Source organism: Crinia signifera, chromosome 8 (assembly GCF_055691185.1).
Source record: "Crinia signifera chromosome 8, ASM5569118v1, whole genome shotgun sequence".
NCBI lineage: Eukaryota > Metazoa > Chordata > Amphibia > Anura > Myobatrachidae > Crinia > Crinia signifera.
In genome coordinates, this window is record NC_139224.1 from 28962758 (window position 1) to 28983782 (window position 21025).

Below are 21025 nucleotides of genomic sequence, written 5' to 3' on the forward strand. Positions count from 1 at the left end.
GCTCAAGAGCTGTCAATTTCTACCCTGATACCTAACGTATGTACAGATCTAACATCAAGCATTAACGGTCAAAGCCCTCTGCTTCTCATATTCTCTTATTTCTTCTTGTTAATCTCCAGATACTCTCATAAACGGAACTTCTACTCTACACATGGCCTCTGCTCCTTCTTTGATCACCTCTTCTCTCCCACCTCCAGGATTTCTCTTGCATTGCCCCTAATAGCAGGAATTTTGATCCTCCTGCCAACAAACACTCATAGAATCTCTCATTTCTTTTTGTAAATCTCTTAACACAGAAGAAAAGAAGTACCAAGATTTCAAGAGGAAGGTAGGGGAAACATGTTTAGAAACAGTAGCGACCAACGCAACAGTCATATTTCCATTGAGTAGTGTCAGCGTGGTCAAGAGTAACTGGTTGATGGCTGGTAGGGAGTGAGTTGTAAGATGAAGGGGGAGAGAGGAAGCAGGCAAGAGGGGTCAATGTAGGGTTAGGGGCAGAATGGAAAGGAAAGGGGTAGGAGAGGACGAGAGGAAGCGGAGAATGGTGGTTGGAACCATTATAGGGAGCATTTGGAAAAAATACAAAAGCTAAAGGAATACATTAATTTTTATCACTTTAACTAGCCTTATTCAAGAAAATAATTTTGTATTCAGCAATGAGGGGTTCAGTTATCTCTCTGTATAGTTGGGCATATAATTTGGTAATGAGAATCAGTGCCAGATTAAGGTCATCATGGGCCTGGAGGTAAAATTTATGAATGGCCTATTGTGTGGTCAGCATGGTAGGGGAGTGACTACTGATATAAGGGAGTGGCCAATGAGGTGGGGGTGTGGCCTGTGAGGTGTGTGTGGCTAGCACCATGTAAGGCATAGTTACTCATCTACATTCCACTACCTCAATCTCCCTCGCATAAATTAAGCAGCATACACCACCTGCTATATTATTGACCACTTAGTAAAAAACACAAATATGGTTTATTAATAAAATGCAGCCATAATCACCAGTAATGAAGAAAGCTCATCAAAGCAATTCAAAATAATGTTAATGGTTTTCTTTGCTTTTAAGGCTTTGATTCTAGCACGAAAGATGTCAGAGTTGTGGAAAAATAATAAGCATCCTATATCAGGACAAGGCAATGGCCAATACAGCTCTCTCTCTGTGAAGCAGTTTTTGGCCAGGAAACAGATTGCGGTGCTAGAACACCCTCCATACTCACCAGACCTAACACTGTGTGACATCTTCCTTTTCCTAAAGTCAAATCTGTACTCATGGGAATCTGTTTTGCATCAGTTACTGTGCTAAAAAAGATTGATACAGCTAACAGATGAGCTACGGGTCATCTTTTACCAGTATAAAATTAGAATACTTATCTACAGTGTCCCACGGCGAGGGGGCAGTTGGGAATCCCCCCTGTTACTCGTCAATATACAGCCCAGGCAAGATACAGTAGGCAGCAGTCAAAGAGCTTTAAACTTTAAAAAAGTGCAGGTGCTCCATTATTTAACATTTCGGGGACTGTATCTGAGAATAGGGATACGGTCCCCAAAATATTAATACTGGAGCACCAGCACTTTTTTCAACTTTAAAGCTTTGTGAGGCCTGTCATCATCCTGCCTGGACGATGATGCTTTAAACATTAGGACTTCTTGTCCTGTTATTAATATAGCAGCAGGTGTCCGGCACTCGAGTCTCACAAGACAGTAAGCAGCTCACACATAGGTCTGTTGATGTTTCAGGTTATAGACAAACTGGTACTTGAATATTTAATACTTAATATTGGGAGCAGAGCAGCAGCTTCTGTGCCGCGCCAGCTGCACAATGGGATGGATAAAATAAAATTAAAAAAAGAGCAAAACTTCAATTGCTTTTACTAGCATGTGTGCGTGTGTGCGTGTGTGTGTGTGTGTGTGTGTGTGGGGGGGGGGGGGGGGGGGAGGGGGGGTTGGCACCTGTTATCAAGGGCATAACTACCATAGGTGCAAGGGGTGCAGCTGCTATGGGGCCCAGAGTTGAAGGGGGCCCATCTTTACTGTTTAAGTAATATCTTTTACATACATTTATTACCATCAGTTGATAAATAGGGGGCCCTTACAAACGTTTGCTATGGGGCCTACAAATATCTAGTTACGCCTCTGCCTGTTATAGCACTATAGTACTGTTGTAGCTGGTCATGTCCTTATTGCCTTGTTTCCTCCCTGTCTACCCTACTCGGGGACTAGCTACTTGCTGCTGCTGTTGTCAGCAGAAGTCTTTACCTTTTACCTAAACTGACAGACTTAATTTGGCTCATTGAAATTTGGCTAATTGGCAACAATTCAAATTCCTCAGTCCCTCAGCTGGATTTTGGTTTCACCTCTTGCCGAGTCTTACTACACCCGGAAGAGGATCAGTGCAGGGAGGAGGAGGTCACAGGTCCGGGGAGCACAGCTCTGTGCTGCCCGGACACAGGTGGGGGGGCGATGCGGGGCGGCGATAGTCCGTGCGGGGCGATAACCCGGCGGGGGATGCTTACAGCATCCCAAAATGCGGAAAAAACCCTGATGACGGGGGTTTTACCGCATTTTTAGCTTAGAGAATCTCCCCCTATGGGAGCTATTCATGAAGCAGTGAAAAGAGGGGATAAGTGTGATTGGTTGCCATGGGTAACATGCGACTGGCTCACCCCTCCACTCTTCTCACTGCTTCCTGTATAGACCCTTTTGCCACCAAACTTATTTAAACATATCTCAATATTCTTGTGTTTCAAATAAATACCACCTGTTGTTCTGCCAAATACATGTCTCCGAGTCTTTATTTATATTATGGTTACAGTACTTATAAGTGTGTGATTATATGGTATATACATGGGACACAATATATATATATATTTCATAGCCACCACAGAAAGCTACTGTATTAGAAAGTAATTACCTGAAAGGGTAGGCGATGTCAATGTCAATGCGGAGGTCGCTCTGGGTTCTGTTGGCGCAGTCCACGCTGACTCTCAGTTGTCCGGAGTAGCCACCACATGTTGCAAACGCAAAGATTGCAAAAAGCTGTAAAAAAATAAATAATCTAAATTAACAAATGTGTTTGATAAAATAAACGGTAGGCTCTATCTTCCGTGATCTTCTGTGATCTTCTGTGATATAGGACTTATTCTCCCCATAATAAATTCCACACACTGTGAAATAAGGGATATGCGCAGACTCTAGGGTTGTGGTTTAGATTAGGTTGTAGGCTTGGTTAAAAATCAATAAAAACAGTTTTTGAATCCAACGTTGGATTCAACGTTTTTGAATCCAAAACTGGAAATTCGGATTTAAAGTCTGAATTTCCGAACCACCTGCGGATCCGAACTCAGACCCAGAATCCTTGGGAGAGCCGCACATATCTAATTGCAAACACAAACTATGGAGAATTCAGGCAAAGAATCTGGCTCTTGCTGGGGGGAGAATTGTACCAGTAGCCAAATTCAAGGACAGTTCTTTAAATTTAAAATGTGCACTCCTCAGTGATCAACCCCCTGCTTCAAAAATGGTAATATCCTTTGCTAAGCATAAAGATTTATTATTGGTTTATTATATACCCTTTAAGTACACTGATCACCAGGGCTATTTTTCAGCAGGCTCCAGCAGGAACTGAGGCCCTTATTCTAGTTAATTCTTTCTGACAAAATCCTTCTTAGATGGACAAAACCATGGGCACTGCAGGGGGGCAGATGTAAAATGTGCAGAGAGAATTAGATTTGGGTGAGTTATTTTGTTTCTGTGCAGGGTAAATACTGGCTGCTTTATTTTTACACTGCAATATAGATCCCACTTTGAAGTAAAACCCCACCCAAATCTAATTCTCTCTGTACAAGTAACATCTGCCCCACCTGCAGTGCACATGGTTTTGTCCATCTAAGAAGGAATTTGTCAGAAAGAGTGAACTAAAATAACCCCCATGTGCACTGCAGGTGAGGCAGGTGTTACTTTTGCAGAGATAATTAGATTTGGGTGGGGTTTTACACCTGCCTCACCTGCATTGCACATGGTTTTGTCCATCTAAGAAATATTTTGTCAGAAAGAGTGAACTAGTATAAGGGCCTCAGTTCCTGCTGGAGCCTGCTGAAAAATAGCCCTGCTGATCACGTTCCAGCTGGTGATGTGCTGTGGATTTTACATTTGTCATGGATAATTTAGGATTGATGTTTAGTGTTTACAGCTGTCACATCACACACTACGCGAGATGACTGGCACTTTCCCGCAAAAGTGCATCAATAAACAACATATTATATTTTTTCAACTCTTTTATTTTTGTTTGCATTTTTTCAGAACACGAAATTCAGGATTCTAGTTACAAGTAATTAGCAAAGATACTACAGTATAGGACATGGAACAATTGATAGAATTCTGATGCATATGGTATTATAACAAAGCAAACACAATTTGAGAACCAACATAATGTCAGATGGTAATTTTTAGTAGCAAAAATAATTGCAATAATTAACAAAAACATAGAACATATATTCATATATAATTGCCAAAAGAGCAAATACTAAGCAAAAACTTAGTTCAGTACTTGCATGTGTAATGGGGCCTACAGATGTAGCGATATACAGGCATTTTCTGAGCAATCTCACTACATTTTACTCAGACAATGCCTCTACATCGCTCCGTGTGTATGGTCATTACAGTAGCGATTGTACCGACCTCTGTACTGTGCATGAACTGGCCCCTACCTTCTATGAGGTGTTTTGGTGGCAGCCCAGAGAAGAGAAATCACGGTCCCGGCACCTGTACAATACAGATGACAGGCACCGGGACCAGAACATGTGCAGTACCGGCATAGGTACTGGTCATGCGCAGACACTGGACTTTATGGCTGCCACTCAGCAGCCCATAGAGAGGCGTCCCAGAGGGAGGGAACACCTCCCAATGGGACTGCCTTGGTGACTGGCAGGAAGTCACTGCCAGTCAGAGTGAAGCCAGTGCAGTCTCACAGAGGGGATGCGGTCATTTGGTCTACAGCATGATGGTCGACAGTCATTAAGTCGACACCATTAGGCTGACATGGGAAAAGGTCGACATTGGTCTAGGTCGACATAGGAAAAGGTTGACATGGATCTAGGTCGAAAGGTCATTGGATCGACAATGTCCAGTTCAACAGTCAAAAGGTCAACATGGGGTTTTCCACTGTTTTTTGAGCCGACATGTGCCGACAGGCGGTATTTCATGCCCTACCATCCACTAGGGCATGGTGGTAGAATAAAATAGTGTGCCGAGCCGAGCGAGGCACCGTGCCTGACGCATAGCGAGGGGATGCAGTGCTCTTGAAACTGTGTCCATGTCGACTGTGTTGACATTCAGGTAAAAAAAAACAGTGAAAAACCCCATGTCGACCTTTTGACTGTCGACATAGACATTGTCGAACTAATGACCTTTTGAACTAATGACCTTTGACCTTTTCCCACGTCGACCTCTTCTCATGTCGACCTAATGGTGTCGACTTAATGAATGTCGACTATCATGCTGTAGACCAAATGATCCCAACCCTTCACAGACTGCATCAGGATTCACACAGTGGCAGATTTTACTTGGGGGGACTGCAGCCCTCTAGTCCATAGTTAAAAACTGCCAACGAATAATATACACTACGCTCTCTCGACCAAGAGACAAATCAACCTTCTCAGCCTTTTTCCATACCATTTAAAAAAATAATTTCCTGGAGACAGATGAAAGATTAGTACAAAAAGATAATAATAACATAAAGGAATTTAACAAAAAATCCTGACATCATAATCAAAACATTCAATAAAGGACTGTTGTATTGGATACAAAATATTACTTGACTGAAGCCACAAGACTTTTGTCTCACACTTTTAACACTTGACCCTACTACCACTTTCAGCAAAGAACTAAATTGACCAAGACACATGAAAAGGTCCAACATCAATAACAAGGAACTGAAACTTTTGAATGTGACATTACCCAGAATTCCTTATATCTAATATTTTCATCCACCAGGATATCCAATTATTTCAAGATAGGAACCCCAACTTCAAAATTAGCTAGTTATGTTTACGGCCTCCTACAAAGTTTACTAAAGTAGAATAGTAACAGAATCCACCCAGATGAGACAATTTATAAAACTTTCAAATGGGAGAAGGGTTTTATTATGGGACCTACATGTGCTCAGTGCACTTAACGAAGCACAGACTTCTTCAATGCAGGCCGACGAGCGGCCAATTAAAATGCTGCACTGGCTTTTAAACCAATCAGAGCGGCTGCTGGTACATGAGCTCTGATTGGCTCACCAGCCGGTGCTGCATTTTAATTAGTCTTTGGCATTGAAGAAGCCTGTGCTTCGGGACCTACTGCGAGACCTACTGGTTTCTATTCTCCCGCTGCTCTGCAGTCCCCACGGCGAGCGAGCGGGAGAATAGAAACCATCCTATTCAAAAGACTGGGCGCCGCTGATTGGCTGAGTTCCTAGCCAATCAGCGGCGCACAGTCTTTTGAATAGGATTTCTTTCTATTCTCCTGCCGCGCCCCCGATCTCAATGCTCTGCACTGCGCCGCGGTCCCCATTCCCTGCCAGCCGCCGCTACATCTCGCGCCGCTCCCTCAGACCGCTCCCCACTCCCAGCCTGCTCCTACCGCTCACCGGACCGGTCCCCACTCCCAGCCTGCTGCTGCCGCTCCCGCCCCCCCTCGGACTGGTCCCCGCTCCCACGGACCGCTAGCTCCCATGCAGCTCCCCGGATTTTTACATGTGATAAATCTGATTTATTACATGTAAAAATTGGTACATCAAGTGGCAAATCTTATCAAGCTCCCCCGGGGAGCTGCCGGGGAAGCTCAGGGGAAATCGGGGCTGGGGGCCTTAAGAGCTATAAGAGGTTAAAATCCATTGCCGTATCATTAGCCAAATCACTAGAGCTTCAGCATCAAGCAAAAGGTTTTTTTTTTTTTTTCCACCAACACATCTCTAATGAATTCATGCTTGATCTAATATCTGGCTGCAGATATGAAATTGGAGCTCAGGAAAAAAAAAACTAAACAAGTCAACTTGTAGCATGTACAGTACAATGGAGGGAACAAACCTATTAAAAAGCTAAAAGGTAACTACTGCTTTCCCAGTAGATTGCTGGAAGAGTATTAAAGTACCTAGACCGCAAGTTCATCTGAGCTTCTCCCCTCCAGAGTCTGCATCCCACCAGTTATATCATATTCATTTTGAAGCCAGGTAGTAAAAGACTGCAAGAAGTCTCTAGAGCTTTATTAGTAGCTGCGACTCATTAAACATGTGCCAGATTAAGGCCCACACGGGCATAGGGATGACATTTCTAAAGGGCCTAATGTGTACCACCATAGAAGGGATATGTGTGTGTGTGTGTGTGTGTGTGAGAGGGAGGGTTGATCAGTGCTGCGGGGTCGTGTTCTGCATCATGGGTTGTGGCTCATACATTCATTCAATTACCTCAATATCCCGTTTATACACAGTGTAATGTAAAAGTGTGCAAAAGTGACAGCCGTACAATACAGAGATAATCAGTGACACCATACAATACAGAGAGCATCAGTGACCGCCATATAATATAGAGAGCATCAGTGACCACCATATAATACAGAGAGCATCGGTGACCGCCATATAATACAGAGAGCATCAGTGACACCATATAACACAGAGAGCATCAATGACCAACATATAATACAGAGAGCATCAGTGACCGCCATATAATACAGAGAGCATCAGTGACACCATATAATACAGAGAGCATCAGTGACACCATATAACAGAGAGCATCAGTCATGCCATATAATAGAGAGCATCAGTGACCGCCATATAATACAGAGAGCATCAATGACCAACATATAATACAGAGAGCATCAGTGACCACCATATAATACAGAGAGTATCAGTGACACCATATAATACAGAGAGCATCAGTGACCGCCATATAATACAGAGAGCATCAGTGACCGCCATATAATACAGAGAGCATCAGTGACACTATATAACACAGAGAGCATCAATGACCAACATATAATACAGAGAGCATCAGTGACGCCATATAATACAGACAGCATCAGTGACCGCCATATAATACAGAGAGCATCAGTGACCGACATATAATACAGAGAGCATCAGTGACCACTATATAATACAGAGAGCATCAGTGACCGCCATATAATACAGAGATCATCAGTGACTGCCATATAATACAGAGAGCATCAGTGACTGCCATATAATACAGAGAGCATCAGTGACTGCCATATAATACAGAGAGCATCAGTGACTGCCATATAATACAGAGATCAACAGTCACTGTCATATAATACAGAGAGCATCAATGACCAACATATAATACAGAGATCATCAGTGACCACCTTATAATACAGAGAGCATCAGTGACCGCCATATAATATATAGAGCATCAGTAACACCATATAACACAGAGAGCATCAATGACAGCCAAACAATACAGAGATCATCAGTGACTGCCATATAATACAGAGATCATCAGTGACGCCATATAATACAGAGAGCATCAGTGACACCATATAACAGAGAGCATCAGTGACGCCATATAATACAGAGAGCATCAGTGACCACCATATAATAAAGAGAGCATCAGTGATGCCATATAATACAGAGAGCATCAGTGACGCCATATAATAAAGAGAGCATCAGTGATGCCATATAATAGAGAGCATCAGTGACAGCCATACAATACAGAGATCATCAGTGACCGCCATATAATACAGAGATCATCAGTGACGCCATATAATACAGAGAGCATCAGTGACACCATATAATACAGAGAGCGTCATATAATACAGAGAGCATCAGTGACACCATATAATACAGAGAACATCAGTGACACCATATAATACAGAGAGCATCAGTGACCGCCATATAATACAGAGAGCATCACTGACCGCCATATAATAAAGAGATCATCAGTGACACCATATAATACAGAGAGCATCAGTGACTGCCATATAATACAGAGAGCATCAGTGACGCCATATAACACATAGAGCATCACTGACGCCATATAATACAGAGAGCATCAGTGACACCATATAATACAGAGATCATCAGTGACACCATATAATACATAGAGCATCAGTGACGCCATATAATACAGAGCATCAGTGACGCCATATAATACAGAGAGCATCAGTGACACCATATAATACAGAGACCATCACTGACACCATATAATACAGAGATCATCAGTGACGCCATATACTACAGAGATCATCAGTGACTGCCATATAATACAGAGATCATCAGTGACGCCATATAATACAGAGAGCATCAGTGACAACATATAATACAGAGATCATCAGTGACACCATATAATACATAGAGCATCAGTGACCGCCATATAATACAGAGATCATCAGTGACTGACATATAATATAGAGAACATCAGTGACACCATATAACACAGAGAGCGTCATATAATACAGAGAGCATCACTGACCGCCATATAATACAGAGATCATCAGTGACTGACATAAAATATATAGAGCATCAGTGACACCATATAATACAGAGAACATCACTGACCGCCATATAATACAGAGAGCATCAGTGACCGCAATATAATACAGAGAGCATCAGTGACCGCAATATAATGAAGAGAGCATCAGTGATGCCATATAATACAGAGAGCATCAGTGACATCATATAACACAGAGAGCATCAGTGACCGGCATATAATAAAGAGAGCATCAGTGACTGCCATATAACACAGAGAGCACTGTACCTTAAGCACAGATGACATGTACATGACTGTCACATTCACAGACACTGTAATGCAGATGAATATATTCCCTATATTATTCCACGAGTCTGCAGCTGCCGCTCTCACCCTGCATCACACAACCAGATGCCGTCGGAAGACGGCCTAAGCATTTCTGCCACTGCCTGCAGAAGGCTGCCGAATCACATGTGGAAATCCTGGTTTCCACATGGTTTTCTGTAATGGGCCCCATTAATGTTTAAGATTTGATCCAATTTGAGTCAATGTATCTGACAAAATCTTACTACCAACTGTAATCTCCCTGAAAAAGTAGGCCTGATGTGTAGGACACAATCCACAATCCCTTGTCATTGGGTATAACCAAGAGATTGGAAGAGATTGAACCTCCTGCACATAGGATAAATCTCGAGTCAATCAGGTTCAATTTGTTGAACAATAAGTTGAACCAGTGTAAGGGGGCCTTTAGTATTCAGCAAACTCAGTTCTATTGATTGGTTTAGGGTTGAGGAGCTAGGGGCCATGTGTGCTGTGAAGTGTTCCAGTTACAAGCTGCACAGCCCCAATGGCACACACAGTGGAGCATTTTTTTTCAATAACAATAATAAAACTTTATTAAACAGCCTGAGGGATTCCACAAGAGACATACGTTCCTCTTTCCTCTATTATGCGTGATCTGTGCTTTAAAGGCTGCAGCTGTTTCTCAGTGTGAAACTTGAAGCATTAACCTGTTGCTCAGATAATTGGAGGACATTGTGCGGATGACCTACATTTTTCCCCAATCCATAGTTGCCTACCCTCCTGCATTCTGCAGGAGACTCCCTGAAATAGTAGCAATCTCCCTTTCTCCCTCATTAGTCTATCACTCTCCCCCATGTTACCTAGCCCAGATTACACTGTTACATTTTTTTGGGAAAAAAGGAATGAGAGATAGATACATTTACATTGAATCATCAGCACTATTTCCCAGCACTTTAGCAAGTATAGTATCTCTTACTATCTTTGGAGCTCATCTACATTTGGATATAAGTATTTTTAAAAGATTCCCCTCAGATGTAGCAGTGCACACCCACGCTTCTAGGTGCCATGTTCACAATCACTTTTCACAATCTCTCCATATATGGAACTAGACACGCCCTTTGGGTGGAGCATGACATGCCCCCTCAATGGGGCAATGTGCAAAATTCTACTACCAACTGTAATCTCCCTGAAAAAGTAGGCAAGTATGCCCCAATCCATCATCATCAATTCAAATAAGGGGCCAGATTCACTAAGCTTCAAAAGTGATAAAATGGAGAGTGAAAAAACAGCCAGCCAATCAGCTCCTACCTGCCATGTCATAGACTGTGTTTGAAAAATGTCAGGCAGGAGCTGATTGGCTGGCTGGTTATCACTCTCCGTTTTATCACTTTTGAAGCTTAGTGAATATGGCCCAAGGAAGGAGTTCCACAACCTACCCAACCCTACAGTAAATATATATGGTACAGTAAAGTTAATAAGTGGGTGCCAATGATATTCAAATAATAACAATTTATTAATAGACAATAAACACACACCTTGAAAAAGCCTTCTTTATAGGCGAAACGCGTTGGTTGAGGAGAGGGAACCCACAGTCCCATACCACCTACTACAAATATTTTGGAGATACTCTTTTGAGACCGAACCAGCCTATCTGGAAGTAGCTTGTTACCCTTCCCTAAGTTTTGGAGGATTGGTCCCAGTCCAGTCAACTGTACCATATATATTTATTTAGTAGCGCGGTGTACACCTCCCATCCATTCCTGTTTACCTTTGTGGGTCTGACAACCCATTTTTAGTACATAGCAGCTTTGATAAAACGGCTCATTTCCTGCACCCCCCCCCCACTTTGTGATAACTTGTTATCTCCCACCAACCCTACAGTAGCCTACACCTTCCTTGATGATATCAACTTCCTTAACCCTTTGAGTTCCAACATATCGGTGAGAAATATACAAAATATTGGCTTAAAATGCCAGCACTGGTCACATTTGTTATATAAATTCAAAACAATTATATTTCCTGTATAAGGTAAACATTGCAGGTCATTATGATGAATACAATGTTTGCTTGGCAATTTTCACATGGCACTCAAAGGGTTCATTCTTCTATACTATGTGTACCCAGCCCAACATTGGCAGCGAGCGAACGCGGCGGCAAGTGCAGAGACCTATATTTTCTAACCTCTCCATTTGATCCTTCTATTTTCTATATACACTTGCCCACATTTGAGTCTTCATCTTGAATGCTCTTATATTTTACTTTCAGTGAGGTGCGAAGATCTGTACCCCACATTTAAGATGTGGTTTCACTAGTGATTTATACTGTACAATGGTAGTACTATGTTTGCATCATTTGCATCAATCCTCCTCTGTCTGCATCCTAACATTTAGTCTGTCACCTGGTATTTCTAAGTCATTTCTCACTTCAGCATTCCACAATTCCATTCCACTTACTGTGGGTGCCTATTCTTCCTATATTCATGTACATTCAATGGGGGGAGTCTCCACAAGGGTCTCTAGAAAGGGACCTAAGAGATACCTTTTATAAAGGAGAAAAAGAATACTCACGAGTAAGTGAGGTACGCCTCCATGGAGAATTGATTATCCATCAATTAAAGAAACCCAGATATGTTTACCCTCACTACATATCTATGTAAGTGAGGCAGGAATATTAAAACACTGGGACACATTTTCCTTTCTAGGGACCCTCGTGGAGACTCCCCCTGCTGAACACTTCTCCATTTCTCCTTGTTTTTTTTCTCTTTATAAAATCCGTGAGAGGAACATCGACAGAGAGAAAACAAACAGGAAAAAGGGAGCATCACCTATGTAATAAGATGAGTAGTGACATTATCGAAATCTACGATTGATATAGTGTAGAGCCATATCCCTTACCCAATAATCCCCTTTTCACACTTTAGATATCATATCATTGTCAAATCCATGTGAGATCGTAGCCTAGTCAGTTTCTTTTGGATTGTTTACTTATTTATTGAGGGTTTTTGGGATCTTCTGTACCAGTTGCAGCAGTTTCTGCCCTGCTGTGGTTGGCAAGGGAAGGTGGATAGTTGGAGACCTGCTCTGGCTGCTGCAGCAGCTCCTGCCCTGCTGTGGTAGGGAAGGGAAGGTGGATAGTTGGAGACCTGCTCTGGCTGCTGCAGCAGCTCCTGCCCTGCTGTGGTAGGGAAGGGAAGGTGGATAGTTGGAGACCTGCTCTGGCTGCTGCAGCAGCTCCTGCCCTGCTGTGGTTGGCAAGGGAAGGTGGATAGTTGGAGACCTGCTCTGGCTGCTGCAGCAGCTCCTGCTCCACTCTGGTAGGGAAGGGAAGGTGGATAGTTGGAGACCTGCTCTGGCTGCTGCAGCAGCTCCTGCCATGCTGTGGCAGAGAAGGGAAGGTGGATAACAAGAAACCTGCTCTGGCTGCTGCAGCAGCTCCTGCCCTGCTGTGGTTTATAAGGGAAGGTGGATAGTTAGAGACTTGCTGTGGCTGCCGCAGCAGCATCTACCCTGCTGTGGTTGGAAAGTGAAGGTGGATAGTTGGAGACTTGCTCTGGTTTCTGAACCAGCTTCTGCCCTGCTGTGGATGGGAAGGGAAGCTGGATAGCTGGAGACTCGCTGTGCCTGCTGCAGCAGCTTCTGCCCTGCTGTGGTTGGGAAGGGAAGCTGGATAGTTGGAGACTCGCTGTGCCTGCTGCAGCAGCTTCTGTTCTGCTGTGGCTGGGAAGGGAAAGTGGAACAAGAATGGCATATGCATAAACTTTTGCCCGTCCAAAGAACGGGTCTTATGACTAATAGTAACAATAGTTACTATTCATCCTGGCTATATTGGATAAATGCTTCCTCTAAGATGGCAAGTTACAACTTCTCCACTGGTCTGTCTCTCCACTATTTTTACTGCTTTATTGTATACTAGGAAATAATTTATTTCATTTTGCTAATATTAAGTCCGAAGTATATCAATAACACATTCCACACATAAAGTTGATTTCTCTGCGCCCGTCATCTTTTTTTTATGCCAAAGGCTAATTTAGATATCATCAATAAACCGAACCCAGGGGCACATGATGTCCCCAACTGTACAAATGATAGCAGGGAACAGCTGAATACTTTATTCCGACAATTCCTTTGAAATATATATATTTACACTCCTAATAAACGTGTTACAGCTCTAAACAAAAATCCGCTTCTGCAATATTTAAATGTCACAACTTGCCTCCGGTAAAATGCACTCGTTTATACAGTGTGATGAAAATAACAAAGGGAGTAAAAAAGTTAGATATATTTTTGGGCATAAATGGACAGAAAAGTCTAATTAATGGAAATACCGGTATGTGTTAGCTAAGCAATGGAATCTGTAGACACGAATAGATAATGATGCAATGCACAGTACTGTCAGTTCAGAAATGAAGAGTTTTCACCCCGAAATAAAGGTTTTGTGTACTTCAGATACGATGTATCCCGGAAAGCAGTCGGTTTTGCATGCATTTGGCGCAGTCGTGAATTGAAATAAAATAATTGCTGACAAATGTGCAAATGAGACAAGAAATAAGGAAGATAAAAAATTCTGAATTCAGATAATGCACAGTGACATGAACAAAGGTGGTCCATTAGAACATTTTGGGGGCAGCTAAATAACTGAATAATATTTTATTTTATTGATGGCTTATTACTTACTGCCAAACATAGGCGGCTTTGGGGGAAGGGTCAATTAAGAATGGTTTAGTCGTGCAGTGTGTTACAGACCGGATATCAACCCATGGGTTGCCGTAGCAGCCTGCACTAGTCATTATTGCTCAGTTCTACTCCTACCTCTGGAGGGTGTAAGCAGAAATAGGGTTGCCGACCCTCCCGGAATTACTGGGAGTCTCCCAAAAACGGGTCACCCTCCCGGCTCCCCAGAAGGGTGGGCAACCCTCCCGGAATCAGGGGGACCCCCACTGAGCCCCCCGATCGTGGCATTTAAATGCCGCAATCCGCGGGTCTCAGAGGAGGGGGCGGAGCTAAAATGACACACTCGTGCCATTTTAGCCCCGCCCCCTCCATGGAGATCAGTAATTTCTTCTAATTCCCGTAATGGGGGCGCGGCTTAATGACGTTACAGTCAAGCCCCCCCCCCGAACGGGTAATGAAAGTCGGCAACCCTGAATAAGGATTGATCACGGGTGTGCAATTGCTCAGCTCAGCACTCGTCAAAAGCAGAAATTGATCACATCACTCAATCTGTGGCTAATTGAATAAGCCCCTTGGAGTGTGAAGCAGCAGCCACTAGTAGACCCTCCCCCCCCCCCCCCCCCCCAATTCCTCTGTATTTGCTTGCCTTGAGCTTCGTGCTACACACAAGGTAAATAATTAAGAGGGAGCAATGGAATGGGGTGGGCTGAGGATTAGTGGGAGCACCACTAGGTGCACCGGGAGGGGATTGTGTAAATAAACTGGAATGGTCCAGTCCCCAGAATGACATACTGGACTGGCTCCATGCAGCAAACTTTGCCACACTGGAGCTTGTAGTGTTCATCCTCATGCAAGAGGTGCCCTGACCAGGGGGGCTGCTTGGGACATCTGGTGAGAGAGAGATTAAAGCCTCCTTGTATTGTCAGGGTATGGGGTAATGACTGGAATGGTACGGCCCATAGAAGGAGGCAGTCACAAACCCCACCCCTTTTCACATGACACCTTCTAGACAAGGACAGATGGGGACTCTCAAGAATGGCTGAGTTTGCTGCAGAGGTTGATCCTTTGGTATTAAGTTTAGACATTCCCAAAGTGCCTAATTCAGACCTGTCTGCTAAGCTGCATATGTTCGCAGCCTAATGAACAGTTATTGCATGCGAGGGGAGGTGTATGCTTACACCTCCCCTCGCATGTGGTTGCGCGACCGAAAAATCGCTCGATGATTGCCAACCATCGATTGATTATTTTGGCCGTTCCCAAATAAAAGTGAGTTTAGAGGCCTCTAGGTGGTGGAAACTTGTAATATAAATCTGATGTATATGGTTTATTATATACTGTAAGTTGTTAATGGGTGCATTACAATAATACAGCATGTTCTCTATAGAGTCTGCATTGCAAAGTTTTCATTTCTTATGTTTGATTAATTTTTTTCTTCCTTTGGAAACAATTTAAAGATTGATTATGATTTTCTATCAAGATCAAATCAATGTAAGACAGAGGCCCATAGACAGGTTATATTTGGTAATCTAGTACTTGTTGTAAAGGCCCATATACACTGGGCGATTTTGAGCTGAAAGCCGCTCAAAACAGCAGTGTGTGTGCACTGAGCAGCTTCACCCCCCCCCCCCAGTGATGACAGCGGTCATCGCTGTCCATACACCCGGGGCATAATCGCCCAGTGGGTATGGACCTTTAGAGATGATAAAACTAGCGGTGGAATTAGCCTACAATCTTCCTGAAGTGGCTCTGGACTGGAGTAATGTTTTAGATGAATCTATACATATCCATATTAAGTGGGTGCCGGAAGGGATCCCGACAGTCGGGATCCCGACAGGCATTGACCCGACGTCGGGATCCCGATTGTCAAAACACCGACAGCCGGGTTCCCGATGATGGCCACCTGCTATTTTCCCTCGTGGGGGCCCACGACCCCCATAGAGGGAGAATAGAATTGGCGGCTCGCGTATGGAGCCCACAAGGAGCTTAGTTGCGCTCACCATGCTGTCTGGGTCCGGCCACTTGGGATCCCGATGTCTAGATAATGACTGTCGGGATCCCGACTGTCGGACCCCTATACCATACCCATATTAAGCATGTTACGGTCCATCTGTGGATCTGTTGTACATGGCCATTTAGCCAGTCAATCATTTAATATGACTTCAGTAAGGGGTCCGTTAGGCCAGTGGTTTCCAAACTTTCTCAATCCAGGTTTCCAAGAGGATAATTGTAATGACTATATTTGTGGGCATTTGTCGCAATTTGTACGATCATTATGTGACAGGCAATTGTGTCTAATTTATCCTATAGCTATCAATGAGTGAAGGGCAGTGAGTCAGGGTCAGAGGGATTCAGTGTTTTGCTTCAGCATACATTCTGTACACTACCTGAGAACACACAGCGACAAGCAGCACCATGTAACACCGGCTTGTTACCTGCTTGTACCTATGGAAGACAGATCGGTTATATTCTATTAAACTCTTTCAAGGATACATGGAACATGTGCTTACCATGCCTGCTGTGCCGGGGGGAATGTTCCATTATGTCACACCACTTAGAAAAATTGGTACTTGTTTCCTATCTGGGCGCCCAGGTTTTCTACGTACGGCACCGTAATGAAATCGGATCGCATCGCATCGTACACATACACGATATTGAACGATGCGATGCGATGCGATCCGATTCGATTTACCATAGGAAACAATGTGAAATGGCTCAATTTAGCCAAATTCTCATAGGAACAATAGTAAATGGGCCAAAAACACCCCTGAACATTGAAATGTCCCCCCAAAAGTAGTTGACGCCACCCCGCCATCAACGTGAACCCGAAGCGTGGTGAGCGCAGCGAGCCCGCGAGGGGCGGCGGTACGCGTCCTCAGACCTTTTCATGCCCTACTATCCACCTCGGCGTGGAGTGAGAATAGAATAGTGTGGCGAGCGCAGCGAGCCACCGAGCCCGAAGCGTGGCGAGCGCAGCGAGCCCCGCGAGGGGACGCGGATACCTTCACAGTTATACGCGTCCCCTCGCGGGCTTCCCAGGTGTCCATGGCGACGCGGACACCTGGGAAGCCCGCGAAGGGAAGCGTTTACCTGTGAAGGTATCCGCGTCCCCTCGCGGGGCTCGCTGCGCTCGCCACGCTTCGGGCTCGGTGGCTCGCTGCGCTCGCCACACTATTCTATTCTCACTCCACGCCGACGTGGATAGTAGGGCATGAAAAGGTCGGAGGACGCGTACCGCCGCCCCTCGCGGGCTCGCTGCGCTCGCCACGCTTCGGGTTCACGTTGATGGCGGGGTGGCGTCAACTACTTTTGGGGGGACATTTCAATGTTCAGGGGTGTTTTTGGTCCATTTACTATTGTTCCTATGATAATTTGGCTAAATTGAGCCATTTAACATTGTTTCCTATGGGAAATCGAATCGGATCGCATCGCATCGCATCGCATCGTTCAATATCGTGTATGTGTACGATGCGATCCGATTTCTCTACGGAGAATAGCATGGTGCGCAATTAACTTAGCGGGCGCCCAGATAGGAAACAAGTACCGAAAAATTGGGTGTGGTATGGCGGGTGGACAGTTCGATGGTCCCGGAGGAGTAGCCCCTGCTAGTAAGGATCCTGGCTGTAGGGCATTTAATGTGGCATTATATGTACTGGAGGACACGAATGTGGCACAATTTTACCTGGTGGACACTGTAATGTGTCATAGTCTGATCTGCTCATTGTAAGGTGGAGGGCACTATATTACATAAAAAGAACTGTGGCATTGTAATGTGGCCCATTATGAAATGGAGGCACTATATTGTGGCATAATATGAACAAGGGACACTGTATGATATAATGTGAATTGGGGATACTGTGTGGCATAATGTGTACTGGAAGCCCTTATTATGTGACATCATGTAAACTAAGGAACTACAGTACGATGGTTTAGAAAATAAACTAGGACACTACTATGGGGCATAATAGTTACTAAAGCATTACTATAGGTCATAATATTAACTAGGGCACTAGTATGGGGCATAATATTAACAACTACACTACTATGGGGGATAATAGTAACTAGGGTACTAGTATGGGTTATAAAATTAACTAAGGCACTATTTTGGGGCATAATATTAACTAGGGCACTAGTATGGGGCATAATATTAACTAAGGCACTATTATGGGGCATAATATTAACTAGGGCACTAGTATGGGGCATAATATTAACTAAGGCACTACTTTAGCGCATAATATTAACTAGGGTACTAGTATGGGGCATCATATTAACTAAGGCACTATTATGGGGCATAATATTTACTAGGGCACTAGTATGGGGCATAATATTAACTAAGGCACTATTATGGGGCATAATATCAACTAGGGTACTAGTATGGGGCATCATATTAACTAAGACACTACTATAAGGCATAATATTAACTAGGGCACTAGCGTGGGGCATAATATTAACTAAGGTACTACTATAGGGCATAATATTAACTAGGGCACTAGTATGGGGCATACGATTAACTAAGGCTCTATTATGGGGCATAAAATGAATAACTGCTATTTAGAGGTGTCTCAAGAATCATTGGGACAGGGGGCCCTTCACTATTTTGCTATTGGGCCCATAATGTTCTGGTTATGCCCCTGATCAAACCCCATTAGGTGCTCTGGTGGTGTGGTTCAGTGCTCCTCGGAAAAGTGATAAAATGGTGAGTGATAAACCACCAGTCAATCGGCTCCTGTGTGACATTTTTCAAACACAGTCTGCGACATGGCAGGCAGGAGCTGATTGGCTGGCTGGCTCACTCTCCATTTTATCACTTTTGAAGCTTAGTGCATCTGGCCCAGAGAGAGACCAGTCATTTGTAAATTGCTAAAGATAAAACTAAGTTATGTTTTTTATCGGGAACGATGAACACCTCTGGGTATAATGTACTTTTTAATCTTGTTTACTCAAAATATTAATGAAATAAGAATCTTTTCCAATCTCGGTAACTGCTGTTAAGATGTCTCGCTCATAAAGTCAACTACAAAACATCAATACAAAAGTTTAATAGACTGAACTGATGAAATTAATATGCCATCCACATCACGCTGTTATGTGATGACAGGAACCATTCGTAACAGTCTCAGGCAGCAGAAATAGTGCGATCTCATTAACTTCAAGTTACACAACCAAGACTTATTACTGAACAAATTCCATTCTGATGAGTTTCCTGGCTGATATACCATAATGGTCTTTAAATCTACATTTATAATAATTTCTAAGCTCCTTGAATCCTGTCAGTGAGAGCACTCATGGGATATCCCCACACTTGCCAATATTTTCTTGAATCCCCCTGGGCAGGCCCAGCTGTGCGGTGCAGGCGGCGTGATAAAGTGAATGGGGAAAACATTACATTTACAATTTTAAGTTTCTCTTTGTAATTTAATTGTCGATGCCTTTCATACATTATACCTTCACGGTATCATATTTTACCCAGTCACAGGATTCAGAACTAAATTTTTTTACAAAATACTCTGCCCTCCTCCCACCATGTTATGAACCACCCAGTTATTTAACCAATCGTGTAGGTTTATTGATCAACTAATTAAAAGATAGTCAAAATGATGGCTTCTGCAATGTACTTCCACTTTGAGTTGTGCCAGTTTTTACTTTCACTTTCAGCTGTGACAGTTTTAGACCACAAATTTTGCTCCCCACCCTCAGTCCCTAACAGCTTCTACCTGAAATCTCTGTCTTCATAGCTCCCTCTCTCCAGACCTAGCAAGTTTGAAACAGAACAGTGTCCCTGCAAAAATCGCTTCCGCTTTCTCTTATGCAGGGCCGGCGCTACCCACTCAGCAGCTCCTGCAAAGCAGGGAGGCGCCATGCTGAAAAGGCGCTGTCTCCCTCCCTGCTCTGCTAAAGCTGCCTCAGCCCTCACTGTCGCCGCCCGCAGCGCCTGTCTGACAGCGGTCGGCAGTATGGAGAGCTGCTCCCTGCACCGCGAGTGCACACAGCCTGCACGCCGCCCTCAGTGCCTGTCTGACAGTGGGCGGCAGTTTGGACACGGACACTTGTGCTGAGGCATGTATCGCTGTCTGTAAATGCCTGGATGACATGTTATGTCCGGATCTGCCCCCTACCCAGTGCTTCCTGCGCCTGTCAGCTGTCAATGGAATGACGAACAGGCAGCAGCGCCGCCTCCCCTTCCTTCCCTCTTCTCATTGTGCTGTGCCAGTGCCACTGCCAGTCCTCAACACTCCGCCCCCTCTATCTCCTCCCCTCTTCTTCCATCTCTCCCCTCCTTTCCCCCTCAGTCACGAGGCAATAGCAGCATGCGATGCGATGTGCACTCCTGCGGGCATCGCATCGCACAGTACAAAAAGTATGTGCTGTACATACTTTTTGTACTGCTTTCGGATCGCATCGCACACACATTGCATGCCTGCCATGCGATGCGATCTAGTCCATAACGTATGCGATTCTCGCAGTGTGTATGGGCACCTTTAGTTCATAATTGGAGTATGGTACCACTTCGAGTAGTACCATCTACCCCATATGTCTATAAACTTATCTTTCTGATTCCTTTGAAACATTACATATCTTTCATGGTCTATAGTT

The 21025-nt window shown here is 44.0% G+C and overlaps 1 protein-coding gene across 2 annotated transcripts in view; it reads right to left on the bottom strand.

Moving 5' to 3' along the window:
* The window catches only part of SYNPR (synaptoporin), a 196348-nt gene that overhangs the window by 47687 nt on the left and 127636 nt on the right, over positions 1-21025 (bottom strand). For both annotated transcript variants that reach the window (XM_083156051.1, XM_083156050.1), the window contains one exon: positions 2912-3036. In XM_083156051.1, the coding sequence (XP_083012177.1) occupies positions 2912-3036 (125 nt within the window). The remainder of the gene's footprint in view (positions 1-2911; positions 3037-21025) is intronic.